The sequence below is a fragment of the Lepisma saccharinum genome, chromosome 29 (genome assembly GCF_977018435.1).
Source record: "Lepisma saccharinum chromosome 29, izLepSacc3.1, whole genome shotgun sequence".
NCBI classification, from domain to species: domain Eukaryota; kingdom Metazoa; phylum Arthropoda; class Insecta; order Zygentoma; family Lepismatidae; genus Lepisma; species Lepisma saccharinum.
Genome location: NC_139257.1, coordinates 38,813,904 through 38,829,121, shown reverse-complemented (window position 1 = coordinate 38,829,121; position 15,218 = coordinate 38,813,904). Strand labels below are relative to the sequence as shown.

The 15,218-nt window shown below is 38.8% G+C and overlaps 1 protein-coding gene across 5 annotated transcripts in view; it reads right to left on the bottom strand.

Moving 5' to 3' along the window:
• LOC145981342 (sodium-coupled monocarboxylate transporter 1-like) overlaps positions 1-15,218 on the bottom strand; it is a 92,926-nt gene that overhangs the window by 18,844 nt on the left and 58,864 nt on the right. For all 5 annotated transcript variants that reach the window (XM_083114562.1, XM_083114563.1, XM_083114564.1 and 2 more), the window contains exons 3-10: positions 13,200-13,359; positions 11,562-11,627; positions 10,898-10,949; positions 9,159-9,226; positions 7,824-7,978; positions 6,062-6,202; positions 4,207-4,315; positions 2,608-2,717 (exon numbers count right to left, since the gene is read on the bottom strand). In XM_083114562.1, the coding sequence (XP_082970688.1) occupies positions 2,608-2,717; positions 4,207-4,315; positions 6,062-6,202; positions 7,824-7,978; positions 9,159-9,226; positions 10,898-10,949; positions 11,562-11,627; positions 13,200-13,359 (861 nt within the window). The remainder of the gene's footprint in view (positions 1-2,607; positions 2,718-4,206; positions 4,316-6,061; positions 6,203-7,823; positions 7,979-9,158; positions 9,227-10,897; positions 10,950-11,561; positions 11,628-13,199; positions 13,360-15,218) is intronic.

The window sequence follows — 15,218 nt, the reverse complement described above, 5'->3', positions numbered from 1 at the left end:
GTGCGAACTTTTATGAAATTCATATGTTTTCTTGGTAAAATTTCCGTATCCTTTAAACGGATTTCTTAAAATGTACAGGATAAATTACTTACCGCATGCAGTTTCTTTAGACTTGTGGAAGATCGGGGAAATGTTTTCTCGCATCGTTCATTGAATTTTGGCGGTAAATCATGTATTTTTCGATATAAATGTGTGACCGATGCACGAAAGCTGTTGCATCCATTTCCTTCCAGCCGGATGTTGCCTGTGTGTGATGACGTGATCCCGGTCAATCCCGGTCAGTGTTTCCAAACACGAGTTTTTGTAACTGAAGAAGGTAAGTTTCCGCAAATGGTTTGTGGGGCTATGTGTCAATGGTTCGTGGGGCTATGCGAGAATGGTGTGTGGGGCTACGCATTTTTTTCTAAACCAATTTTTAACTATTCTAACCTAAACGTGACCCAACCTAACCTAACCTTACCGGAAATTGTTCTTGGGGCTATGTATAAATGGTTCGTGGGGCTATGCGTCAATGGTTTGTGGCGCTACGTAGGTATATTTGGGTGGAGTGGGGTGGAAACACTGCATGCAGACTACGGTAATGAAACTGTGACCGCCATTTATCGTGTTACCGAAGGGAAAAAGAAACCAACAAAACTTACTCCATACGTCGAAAATATAGATAATTTCCTTGAAAAAAACGAAATGCCACCTTCAGCAATGTTTCTCAATGCAGAATACGTAAGTAGGAATATGAAAAGTGACGTAAATTGCGAGTTTCAGGCGTTTTCCGGATACGGAAAGTTTACCGTTTACTTCTATTTTTTTGTCAGGTTGAAAATGAATGAAGTGTCAGAGAAGAGAGTGGCCGACAGGGCCGTGATTCGGTACCTCTGTCGGAAAGGCCTCACTGCACAGGCCGCTTTGGTCGAGTGTGGCTTCACCGCACTTCCCCATCCACCTTATTCCCCCGACCTGGCCCGTCAGATTTTCATCTTTTCCCTGCTATGAAGAATTAACTTCGAGGACGTCACTTCCACACGGACGAAGGCGGTCATTAAGTGGTGTGAGACTCAGGACAAATCATTCTCCCAGACGACTGTAAACAAATTGCAGCACAGAATGCATAAGTGCATTGATCTGGGGGGTGATTATAAATAAATCATAATGTGAAACTGTAGCTCAAACACCCCTTCCCTCCCCTCGTAGTGTGTGTCAGGACCAGCCGAAAATCACCATTAGAAGAAATCAAACGTGTGTGGCACCAGTGTTGTGTGTCCCCTTCTTTCCCCTCTCTGTGGTTCAGATATTAGTTTACATGTAAACATGGTTTCCTACAGCAGATTCAAAACAACTACGCATAATTTATTAATTTCTAACATTGGCAGCGGCAGTTTCGCCCCAACACTTTTTGCCCAATGCATATCAGAGGCGTCTCGTGAACGCAATCTTGCGCATGCGTCAATTGTGGGAAAAAGTACAGCTTGCTCTGCGACGACATTAATGAGCATTTGTACATTCTAATTTCTTCATATAGGAGAAGTATTTATTTTACAAGAGAGCGCTCAACTAAGCTTATATTACATTTCTTGGATCTGAAGTGAAAGGAAGTAATAATTATTTTCCCACAATTGACGCATGCGTCACTTCAGATCCAAGAAATGTAATATAATCTTAGTTGAGCGCTCTCGTGTAAAATAAATACTCTCCTATATGAACGGCCTCCCCGATGGCGCAGTGGTAGCGTCGTCGCCTTGTAATCAAGGGGTGGAGGTGCGATTCCCGGTGGAGGCACATAGTGGTTCGGATCCCACTTTAAACTGTAGGTCCAGTCCTGATTAGCCTTACTGTGCATAAAGTGGACTTAAAACAACAAAACAATCAATCCAATCTCCTATATATATATATGCCCGACCCTGTGGCCGAGTGGTTAGCACATCGCGCTGCGACGCCAAGGGTCCCGGGTTCGAATCCCGGTCGGGCTTGGTTGTTTGTGAATGTCCATTCATCAATTTCATCATTTCATCACTCATCCCCATCTTCGCAAATTAGCCAAGAGGCACAAAACGCGAAGTAAAATAAACTAAATCAAATCAATCTCCTATATGAAGAAATTAGAATGTAGAAATGCTAATTAATGTCGTCTCAGAGCAAGCTGTCCTTTTTCCCACAATTAACGCATGCGTTCAGGAGACGCCTCTGATGCATATGTACATAAAAGTACTGTTCTTGCTCCCCTCCATCCCAAATTTTGTCATCCAATCGCCGCTACTGAATTTTAATGTATTGGCAATATATTCTGCAAACGCATAGAGGCAACACAACTAACGAATACAGTGTGTAGGGTTGTCAATAACAAGAAATTTGCTAGAAAACGAAGTTAAGATAGTTTAATTTCATAGGAACTCGTACAGTAATGCACCTTCCTTCCCTCCCAACTTGCTTGGGACTTTCGTTGGCTTGAATATACTTCATTTTGTATGTAAAGAGCATAATAACAGTGATAAGATTCCTCTACACTAAAATTTCTAAGTGAAAGCATTAGGGGGGCAACTGTCCCCTCTTGCCCTCCGTGCGCACGCCTATGACCTCAAGTAGCTGAAAAGCAAAGTGAAGTAAAAAAAATACCTGAGTGCCGCACTGAAAATTCCAGCGACGAATAAACCGGGAAAACCCGCAGAATCCCCCAAAGTGTCCATTACGAACAGAGGCAGAAGTTGGTCAGACTGTTTTGCTAGCTGAAAGAAACAAACAAATGTTTTTAAATATATTTTTCACTAATCATTAAAAGTGTCCTTAAGTTTGTGACTAGTACATATGAATAATAATTAAGGATAAATCTTCTTTAGTTATGAATTCTTTCTCTACTTATTATGGATCATGAGCGAATTAAGAGTGGGAGGAAGGCAAGCAATCGCCTCTTGACACATAAAACATAAAATAATTGTTAAATTAACAAAAGTAAAGAGCTTCCCCTTTTGATGTCCAACATTAAAACCTTCAAGGGAGAGTGAATTTCAGTAACCCCCTTCCCCAAGTATGTTCTAAGTTTGAATCTCTCGTAATATTTCATTGTGTTGTGTCTTTCATACATCTCATTAATACACCACTCACTCTCATTATCAGGGCCCGGATTTTGAAGACCTAGAATAATGATCTATAAACTGCATAAAAATATCAATAAAATGACCTTAAAAATGACTAAAATGTTGTCTTTATTTCAGGGTATGACAATTAGTATCTACGACATAGTTCTTATTTCTGTAACGTTAGAACTGAAATTTCAAGGTGTATTTGAATGTTAAGTATAAATCTGTAAAACAAACTTCAGTTATACAAAACTATTGAAGTAGCAGTGGCGTGCCCAGGATTTTCGAAAAGGAGGGGGGTTATGTATACTTTTTTTTGGTAGTCAGCCCTCATTTTGTCATATTTTCCTACCTTTGACATTCTTTTCTTTAGGAATACTGAGCGAAAGGGGGGTTATAAACCCATCAACCCCCCCTTGGGCACGCCACTGTGCAGTGGGTAATATCGAGCGGCATGTTGCTTTGTTCCTACAATCACGTGGCGATAGAATTCTTGTTTTCAGTTCCTGGGTAAAAATGAAAGTGAAACGTAATGCAATTACATTACTTTTTTTTGCAATTACGCGAAGAAAAAGCAGAAAAAGAAGTAAAATGCGAAAAATGACCGAAAAATTACGTAAAACTTGAAAAAATAGAAAATATTAAGAAAAAAAATGCACAATAAAATTCACATTTTTCAATCAGAGTTTCATATTCAGGATTTTAATACTTAAGATGCATATTACATAAGAAAAAATGACATGTCATCAAATCCGTGCCACGCTCATTATCATGGTTAACAGACACAAAAACGCCAAATCAAATTAGAACGGGATCAAGAAGGGGCCAATTTGGCAAAGAGGGGTCCCACACAAATTCTTGGAAGTTCGAAATTTAATACAAAATATTCTTTACGGGAAAATGATACCATTGTGTATACCTGATAAAAAAAATTCTCCTTAAAAACTGTGGGGGGAACGATCTCCCCTTTAGAGTCGCCATAATGTAAAATTATAAAATGAAAAATTAATAATTAATATCTTGTTGCTTCTCAAGAGACAATGAATGATAATCCAATATTTTAATATTTTTCTTGGAAGACTATGCTGTGTGTTCTTTTTATTACTGAACAATAGTACCATTTTTTTAAAAATATTACCTGTGATGTTAAAGGATCGCAAGTGTGGTATCTGGCATAGATAACAAGGCCTCCGAAGCAGCATATTAGCAGAATTGCTAGCAGCCCTATGAAGTTAATCCACAGCGCTCTGAAATGAACAAAAAATTAATGTCACTAACAAAATAACTGTCAATTTAAAAGCAAAAATGTCAACAAAAATATGTTTGATCCGAACCACTATATGTTCGATACTCCACTGGGTATCGAACGCAGGACCACTTGATTACAAGGCACTTTACTTTTACATATCCAAGGCCTCTAAACCCTCACATCAGAAAATTTTCCAAATTTTGACGATTGGGAACATTCCTGTACTTCCTACAGTATTTACACCTAACAATTAATAGCGTAGCACAAACCAGTTTCTAAAACTCAAGAAATGGGTTGGTATGTTTGTTTTCTTTTTATGTACAGCGCATTCCCTGACATTCGCTACGACACTCGGCGGCAAGCGGCTCGGCGTCAGAGTTTGTCTTTCCCGGCGAACGGGGTCCGCGACAGCCGGTACAGTCGGCTATTAAAATTACAGTTTTCATATTCTGTACTAACCTTGACTACAGAAGGTGTTGAAAATGATGTCCCTCTGCTGCAACACATTCCTGGCATCTCCGAAGGAAATTGGCATTTACACGTGCAAGTTCGTCTACTGTAATTAGTGTTGCCCACGGGACGAGACGGGTCAGGCTTTTAAAAATTAGAGACGAGACGAGATTGATCATGTGTCCCGAGACAAACGAATATTTTCGAGACGAGACAACATTTCACAGCATTTCCACGAGACGAGACAGGCCAAAGTCTCGTCTCGTGGGCAACACTAACTGTAATTCTCCCGATTTCTCGTACAATACTCTCTTTTAACTCACGGATGGTGTGCGAATTGTCTTTGCATACTTTATTTTTTTTTAATTTTTATTTTTAGATTGAAGAATTTTAGCGGCTCTACGTAAATGCTGTGGTTTTCGAAACACCCGTTTCTTGTGAGAGGCGGCGGATAGATTTCCGAGGAGACTGTTCTAACCTTTGTCCTATCTCAGTAAGTACACGTGGGTTTTTCTTTCCATTTTTATTGAGAACTGACCCTGTTACTCTAAACTTTTTTTTACGAGGTTTAATATAATGGTCCTATGTGGAACGGGAACACCAGGAAATTTCATTGCAAAACGTCGTCGCACTTCTCCACAATTCCTCTTTCCGAAATAACACTCGACAAGATAAATCCTTTGTTGTAATGTAAACTTTTGTGGTGCCATATTAAGCCACAATCTTCAACACACGGACAAGACACAACACAACTTCCGAGGGGGGATTATACTGGCGTCAGTCTGCAACGTCAACAGAAAGGGAAAGAGAGCGAAGGCAGGGAGAGCGAAAAAAAACAGACTGTAGCGTGCGACTGTCGCAGACCCCGTTCACCGGAAAAGACAAGCGCTGACGCCGGGCCGCTTGCCGCAGAGTCTCGTAGCGAATGTCAGGGAATGGTATGTATATGTGTAATAATTACAAACAATAAAGGACAAAAAGAAAACGGGGTAACCGTATAACCTTTCGCGGAACTGACGCCCTGGTTTTAAATATTCAGGCACCAGGGCATAAGTGCATATTCCTGAATGCATGCCGGTGGAGGCTGGGCATATTCGGGGGAACCCCTTGGTGCATTTTTACAATATATTTTGGCTCTTTTGACGCAAATCATGGTGGAAGATGAAACCCAAAAACCACCCATTGAATTGTGTCGACAATTCCCTTATTTGAGCCATTCTTGAGTTACCGACAAGGTATATGATCGACTGTGTTTCCTAATAAGGCACAAACAAAATTCTGAGGTAATACTCACATCTGGGCCTTCTTCATTGTGGGAACTGTGAGGTATCTCTGCACTTGCGCTTGGTTAACGCCATATATTGTCACCCACGTGAAGTAACCTCCAAATATCAATGTCCATGTGGTATGACGCTCTCCTGGGTTCGGGTCAAAACTGAAAATAAACAACGTTTACATTAATTAGCAGTTAATGATTTTGTTAACTTTCCTGATCATATGAGAATTTTTTTGAATTTAATTATTCTCAATAAGATTTGTACTGACCGCCTTTTCAACTGGGGTCTGGAAAGCAACAAATGAACGATCGATTCGATTGTGTTCGGCCAATGTCGTTTACTTTCGTACTACAAGGTGCCGAACGCCGCTCGCGACACCAAACAGATGAGAATTAAACACACGCCATGTTGCCAAACTTACTGGAAGAGTATGTCTTACCCCTCGTGCTGTTGCAAACGGCACAGATGCTATAGTGTCATGTTTAGAAGAATTGATACTTCTATATAAAAGAAAGTTCATCTTCTCAATTTCCCTGCTCATTTCCTAACAATAGAAATTTATTTCGGGGAGCAGCTCATTCCTTATTAGAAGCCGCAATCTAAAGGGGCGTAGAAGCCCTGAAGATGAATATTTCAGCATATTACAACTTGTTATACGTTTAACCCTGCAAAGGAAGTCAAATTAATTACCACTATATACTCTCTCCATCGAAACATTTGTAGGATTTGGGGGGAGTCTTCAACCCCCAGAGCCCACTCCCTGGCTACGCGCCTGTGTGTACAGCAAACAACCGTGGTTTGTATACGATTCAGGACCGGTTTTAATTCGCGAGTTCAGCCGTTCGGGTCATGCACCGAACTGAAGCGAGTTGTACAGATCTGAACCAGGAGCTCGTAGGTAAATTCTAGTTTCATTTCCTTTAAATCAATTTGCCAATGGTCGTCTGTGCCGAACCGATCGTTGATAATGGATTTCCTGCATTGGGTACACATACAACTGCATGCTACGGATCATGTTTAGATTTAGTTTTGGTAAATATGCAGTATCGCCCGAACGGATTTCTTCATTTTTACAGAAGAAACTACTTACTTTAATCAATTTCTTTGACGTTGTGGAAGTTCCTGAAGGTGTTTTCTTTGATCGTTTAAGCTTTCTTACCCGGAATTCCTTTTTTTCTTTCGTGAGAAATGTTTCCAACACGCAGAGGCGATTGCTGCCATTCCCTACGTTCGATGACGTACCCCGTGTGTGTTTCCAAACACGCTTTTTGTTTCGTGAAATCGAAAACGACCCCAAATTTTAACTGTGTTTGCCTAACCTAACCAAACCTAACCTAACCTTATCGTGCATGGTTCGTGTAGGTAATCATGCAAGAATCATGGAAACATGTAAAAAAAATCTTTAAAAAAATGGTAATAGTACGTAATTTTCGGTCATTAAGGTTTGAAACACTGCTTGCGCACTGCAAATCGACAAAACACAAGCATGACTCGCGATGATCCATGACGAGTGCACGCCATATTGTCTGTTAGACAAGCGGAACAAGAAAGACAAATAATGACTCGTAATATGAAAAGTTGACACTATTTTATGGAAAAAGGCATAACTTCACCTTAAGGAATCTTCCGCAATGCAGAATAGGTAAGTATCAATGCTGAAATTAACGAAATAAATGAGTGAGAGGTGTTCGGGCATAATTAATTTAGTTTTTAACAGTCTGTCTACTGTACATGAACAAGACAAGAAAATTATTATCAGTGCTTAACTGTTGTTCTTACTCAAAAAGTTCCAATCTTCCACTATCCTTGTTTCTCTGCCAAACAACATCAAATCCTCCAACATCATAATTCCCTTTGATGTAGACGGCCAACATTGAGATGAACATCATGGATACTTGAAAAGCATCGGTCCACATCACAGCCTTCATCCCTCCCTAACAATGAAAAGGCATATTTAGAGGTTAAAATTGTGTACATTTGAAACAATTTTTAAAACGTTCAAATACTCAGAATTTGTTCTAAAGTTGCTATATATTTGACAATTGTCTTGCAGTGTATAAAGCTTTGGAACATTGCTTTCCTTAACTCTGCCACGATAGCATAATGGTTAACGCTATCGCCACGTAAACAAGGCTCTCTATACTACATTTAAGCTTTCAACACATTCATTATTGTACTATTTAATTTGGATATATTGCTAGCTAAATGTGCTTTAATCAGCAAAAACGAATTTAACTAGAAGTAACTCTCAGAGAAAAGCAACTTTATATAACTAATATTGAAGTAGATAATTATATAGGTTGAAAGATTGTAAAAATGTCATTGTAATATAATAACTTTGAACAATTCTATTGGAATTTTCAACGTTAGCAGACAAAATTGGTTAAACAGTTACGTAAGTACCGTACTGAAAAGATAGACAATTCTTTGGTATTTTCACTACTATATTAATATATTTGCATATGTTAATATAGTAGTATTGTTATTAATTGTACTTGAAAATTATAATATCAGCAAAATTACTCTCATGCCACGATTTTGACCGTCCGTTTGTCTGTTCATCTGCCGTATTCACATAATATAGCTATCAGTCTAAATTCTAAAACTAATGAATCTGAAAATCTAAAATTTCCTTAGGTTGACGAACGAGCATATATAATTGTTTAATGCAACGCAAACTATTGCTATTGGTCCGTTATCTATTAATACATTTTAAATTTAATTTAATCTTCGAAAGCATTCGAGTTACAAATATAAAATTTAGCGAGTTGAAAGAATTGAATTACCCGTCTGTTTGTCAGTTATAGTCAACACACAAAACTAATAGAAATCTATCGATTACTCAGAAACTGATAGTACTACAAAGATAAAATTTACTGTATTGTAGTTCCTGCACAGCAGTAATGCCAGACGGTTCAGGGGCGGATTCTTCCATTTCGACCAGCCCCCCCCCCCCCCAAAGTAATTTCCATCCTCATGGAGTACATCGCAGTTACACAGCAAATGCCTCTGCAGCTTATATTTATTTTGTTCCAATTTACGTTCTAATGTTGCCTATTTAAGAAAACATGTATATTTCTAGTCTATATGGTAGCAAGTCTTAAATTCACGTACCAGAACAGTGTAGAACATACAGACGAAGAAAATCAGCGTGACTGTAATATAATGACTGATTCCTGTCACTGAAAGAGAAAGAAAGACAACGGAATGATTACGAAATCATTATACATGCGGCTGAGATTAAAGTAACATGTTCAAATGTCTTACAACTAGTATTACTAGGGGCCAGACACCCACACAATATTCTGTTAATTGGTTCCTAGAAAGTAGCGAGATTTCAGATCAGGACTTGCTTCTACATCTCCATGTGTCTGCAGCGGGAATCTGTGGAGTAAGGCCGCGCAAAACTGTAGAGAAGTGGAGAAATCGAGTGGGCGGAGCAAAGCAGAGGCCGCTGCAGCAAAGTGCTGGTGGTTGCAGTCGCGTTTTCCCATCCATGCACTCACTTTTCCTCTTACGCATTCATTGGTCGAGCCCTCCCTCGAGTTCTACTTGCGCACAGATTTAGTTTTGCTTCTCCATAGATTCCCGGGACAGACAAGAGTGTTGAAGTGCTACATGCAACGACACGTAAGAAGGCGGTTGACCATTCTGCCATGCGATTGAAGAACGAGTGCGCTGTTGCGAAATTGAACATCACGGAAAATGCCGAATTCTGTCGTCTGCTACGTTCCTTTTATTTCGCTGGCCAAGTCAGGTTTACCAGGCTGTAGCCACTAGGGTACAAGAACCCATACATTCTAATGTGTTCCACTGCAGGACCGGAACCTTTTTTCTCGCACAATTTAAATTCAGTACAAGTTGCGTATTGTTTCATTGAAAAAAAAAAGGTTTCTGGACCGTATTTAAATTGATGCGGGAAAAGGTTCCTGGACCGAATTGAAATGCTAAACAGATAAAAAGGTTCTTTACGGTCCAGAACCCATTTACGCTTGCCGATTTTCTCTCCTGGACCGGAATTGAATTTATTTAAAATTGCTGGACCTTTAACAACCCTGGTAAAATCACTCTTAACAGGTAATTTATCCAACAACTGTGGTATCTTTCTTCTTCCCCTTCACACATCACATCTTGTATTGTTATATGCATAGCAGTAAAATAAGACAATAAGATTACTATTAGCCTTTCTGTGCATATAGCGGACTTAAAACATTTCAATCAATCAATCATTAAGCTTACTATCATCAATATGCAATTAAAGTTTATGCATATAATATAGTAATATAGGCCTATAAATGGCACAGTGGGATCGTCGCTGCCTTGCAATCAAGGGGTCCAGGGTTCGATACCAGGTGGAGGCACATAGTGGTCTCACTTTAAACTGTAGGTCCAGTCACGGTTAGGCAATTTCTGCCTAAAGTTGACTTAAAACAAAAACATAAACTCCAAGCGTTAAAAATTAGCAATTACAGGCGGGAATTTTCCCTGATCCCCCATTATTACATCACCCTCATTATTATATTATTAATGTATTATTACTATCAACAGAGAAGATTTTCTCTAATTACAGAAGATGATGGCATGCATTAGACAGACATTTAAGATATCGTAATATCATAATTGTAATTTGCATACAAATATTACACGAAATAGTTTATTTATACCAATGCTATAAATGGTTAATTCCTGTATGTTCATTATAAATATACACTAATCTAAAAGGTGCTATATTTATACGGTAAAAACTCAAATTAATATCCTCCTATAACCAGTTTGAGCGTTGCTGGTGTTATTATCAGCAGCATCATAATTTTGGAATAAACATATTATAATAATATGAACCTTATGCATACCTTGATTTAATGCCAGGGCTGGTGCTAAAACTACGACTGCCATGTAAAGACTCTGTAATAAGAAATTGCTGTTTAATATACACAAAATAACTTCTCTAAAAATTACTAAAATAACTTTAGTTTCTGAAGAACACAAGTCATTCAACTGTGTCCAGTTGAATTGGGTGAAAAAATTTCTTCATTCGTTAACATTTCTATAAATTAATAGTTAATATATCCCTCCCACCTCACATTTATCATGCTATGAAGTCCAACCAAGGATCCCGGGATATATTGTATGGGATTTTATTCCATTTGTATTCTATTGTACTTTTTTGTTTAATTTCTTTGTAATCTTGAATTTTATTTTATTTTAATTTTAATCTGTACTTTTTGGGAATAGGTGGTAGACCAGCAACAGCTGAACCTCGCCCAGCAATAAAGTCAATTCAATTCAATTCAAATCTCGAACTAAATCCAACAGTCATTTGTTTTTTCCTCTCGCTTCGCATTCCCTTCCTTTGCATGTCAATTTTTATAGGGAACATTGAGAAGCTGAAAAGTTATTGAGGAATGTTTGGGTTTCCTAGCGAAAGAATCGTCCTTAATTTATATGTATGAACATAAAGAATGTTTATATCTCGATTAACAAAGAGCAAACATACAGCATAAGAGATTTACTTACAGTTTGAAACATAAAAATGGCGGATGCCAGAGTCCGGACAGTGGGATTGAATCTTCGTCCCAAGTACTGAAAATAAACAAAGCTATTTTTTAAATCATAATTACTAACTATTACAGGTGAATTAGCAATTTGGTAGATTGAGAGTTGTTATACAAAAAGCAAATCACGTTGCTATGTGGAAGAGTTCTATGCTCGTGTGTTTAAAGAAATGTTTGTTTGGTTATCGATTCTCACACCATCTAGCGGTTGGGAATCAAAATATCAGCGATAGACCTGTAGGCTTAACAAAAATGGGACGTGGAAGTTATAACTTACATTACTATCATTGAGTGCTATAATAGTGTGTGTATTACCTGTATTCTAGTATGTATATCAACTACTCCTACTTGTAATTTTTTAAGAAAATGTAATATCTACATAGTTCTCCATGTTAAAGATATATTTAGTACAGACAGTTTTTACTCTTGTCATTTTCTTTTTCAAATTTACTAATGTTGAAGAAAACTGAAATTTACATCTTGAATATTCACATTTTATCATCCAATAGTAACCTACAGAATGAGGTTATTAAAACATCGACTGTAATCGAATGCTTATTTACAATATTTTGTCTAATAGACTCCAACGTGAATAAGTGGTTTAACGTGACGTCAGGATGCGTACAGTCGTCATGTTTGCGGCCAATTTTATTAGTTTGCAAGAAAATATCAACCATGTACCGTTCGTTACATCTGCACCAACTGCAAGTTTGTCTTAAATCACGAATATGTGTTTTAATATCCCGCCCGCTTCAAATTCGTATGCTTACAAGAACTGGCCTCAATCATGGCTGCTCGAAGCCACAATGCAGCAGTTTGTGACGTAGGTGAAACGCACCTATTGCAGGAACATCTTGGTTAGCACTTCCACTTTATTGGCAGAAGACAGCAGCGTGCAACTACTTGTTAATACAGACATTAGAATCACATGTTCTCAGGCACGTAGCCAGGGGGAGGGCCAAGGGGGCTGAAGCCCACCCGAAATCCTACAAATATCTAATTTAAATAGTGTATCGTGGTAGATAATTTTACTTGCATAGCAGGATTAAACATTAGATCGAAAAAGGTTTAGTGTATAATAGAGGAAGCAGGTTATATTTTTATATTCTACAATTTAATTAAAAAAAGAAATAGATCCACAGCTTCCAAAACTTCTAGTTTTCTTTGTGAGAGGTAACAGAATATAAACTTTATGAGTAAAATTTAGTTCTAACTTTTAAAGCCTTTTTTAAGAGAGAGAGAGAGGGGGGGGGGGACATGAAATGAACAAGAGAAACAGATTATTGAAGCAGTCACCGTGATAGCTGCAAGCAGATGTCAGAGCACTGAATGGTGGGAACAGTTTCAGGATGGGTCTGGTCTACTCGTGCCACGGATCTCAATCACCTCTTAAGCCCCGCCTTTCGCGTTCTCACGTCAGGCTCAAATGGCTTCGTTGTTAGATTAAGTCGGTTAGGTTTAGTTCTCTTAGCAAAAAACACTGCCATTTTAACCTGACGTCAGAAGACGAAGGGCGGGTCTTGACCAAAAAGGCGGTTGAGATCCGTGCGACGAGTGAGATCATTCAGGACAAACCGTCTGAGGTATACACCATACTCACCTCGTACGCGGATGTAACTTGGAGCTTGTAGAACACTGGCATATACCAATACGCGGTCGCAAGGGTGACCAAAATATATCCAATCGCCACCAGGACGTATTCCGTGCCATAGTTGTACATCTCTGCAGGGGTGCCCAAAAGGGTGATTGCAGACATGAAGCTGCAATTACAAGAGAAGATGCTTAGTAATTAATTATATTAACAGCAAATTATTTATAAAATATCCAGTGGTTAATAGCTAGAGAATTACTGTAGGTGGAGCTAAGATACAAACAGAGTCACTATTGAGTTTCAGTCTATTTTATGCACAGATAGCCTAATCGGAACTGGACCTACAGTTTAAACTTGGATCTGAACCACTGTGCAATGTGCCTCCATCGGGTATCGAACCCGGTGCCTCTTGATGACAAAGCGAGACAGTGGCACTAAATAAAAGACTTGCTTTATAATTTTACACAACATAATCCGTGTCAATTCCTTTGATCTCTCTGAACGAACTATTATATTAACTTTCATACTATTGACACAAACACGGGTAGCATAAACACAGTACCTTAATATAGCTATTGTGCCGGTCGAACACGGACCGTGTAGCGGCTGGAACAATTCAGCTTGCCGGCGAAATCGCAACCCCTCAACTCAGACTCATAGAACACATCGTAGCATTCTAAGCCGAAGCATAATAACCTAACCAAAATACCAATTTGGATATGTAACAGAATGATTTGAATTATTCTGTTAACAATGAAATTGTTAGAAAGATGTAGTGTAACCTAATTAACGTTTATTTTGTTAAATTAAGAGACTTTATATTTTATTTATGTTATAAATTGTGGGTGGAAGTATGGCTTCTTTTTTTAATAGTCGTTGTTATAATATACAAGTATTTTATAACACTTGTATTTAAAGTGCAGGTTAGGTTCTGGTTTTTTTAGCATTTACACGTTTTGAGTATAGGTTAAGCTAATTACAATGAGTTGTATATTTTCACATTTCTTTTATTTTACTTGTGATTATTTGTTGTTTTTTTAACACAAGAAACTTCCTCTGAAACTTACAAGAGGGTTAACTTCAGCAAACTATACTAATCGAAAGCAAATATTTCCGAAATTGGTAGATTACTTGACTTAAACTTGCAAGAATTGCATTCTCAAAGCTTTATACATTATTTAATGCTCATTTCGTATCTTAAGAACGCTTTGCTGCACGCTCGAGTGACTAGGGTAGACCAGGGCATTACGGATCACAGGGCATTATGGATCAATGTAAGGTTCACGTGACCTGCAAAGAAAACTGTTGCAGGCACGAACTTGAAAAATATAGCGGATCATGCTGCCATCTGTCCGCTTACTAGCTGCCTGTCTTTGTTCGCTGTGGCAGTTGGCGCGCGTCTGTGACAAGTGATTGTTGTAAGCAAGTTGGTGGAGACGGTGCAGAAAAAGTACCCATTGTAAGTTTTGTTCGACGTTTGGTAAGGTTGCATTGTAGAATGTAGGGGTTTAAGTGCTCTACAATTTAACATGTGATAAGGCAGGGTGTGTTTTTGCGATGTGCCAGTATTTGATATGACTAACCCTATTTGTTATTATTTAAATGGACATATGTCGAGAATATGCAAATCAGGGCATTACGGATCGGCCAAAACGGGGCAAAACGGATCTCCCACTTTCAGTACATTTTACGTACTTTTACTTAACATTATCTCTTCTAACACGACGCTTTCAATTTTCAGATAGTTCGCGATTATCAAAAGAAGTCCACCAGAAATTCGTGGTCTGTATTAAGAATGTCCCGGGTTCGATCCCCGGCCGGTTCAAATCCGGGAACTTTTCTAACGATGGAAGCGGCCCCGGCGCCCACCCAGCGTCGAATAACATAAGTACTTGGGGGAAACCCTGGGGGGTAAAGGCGGTCAGGGGCGTGATGCTGATCACATCACCCCCACTCACGACCGGATCAAGAAAGTGTGGGGCGTTACCCCCACACCCCCTATACGCCTTCATGGCGTGGTGCTATGTA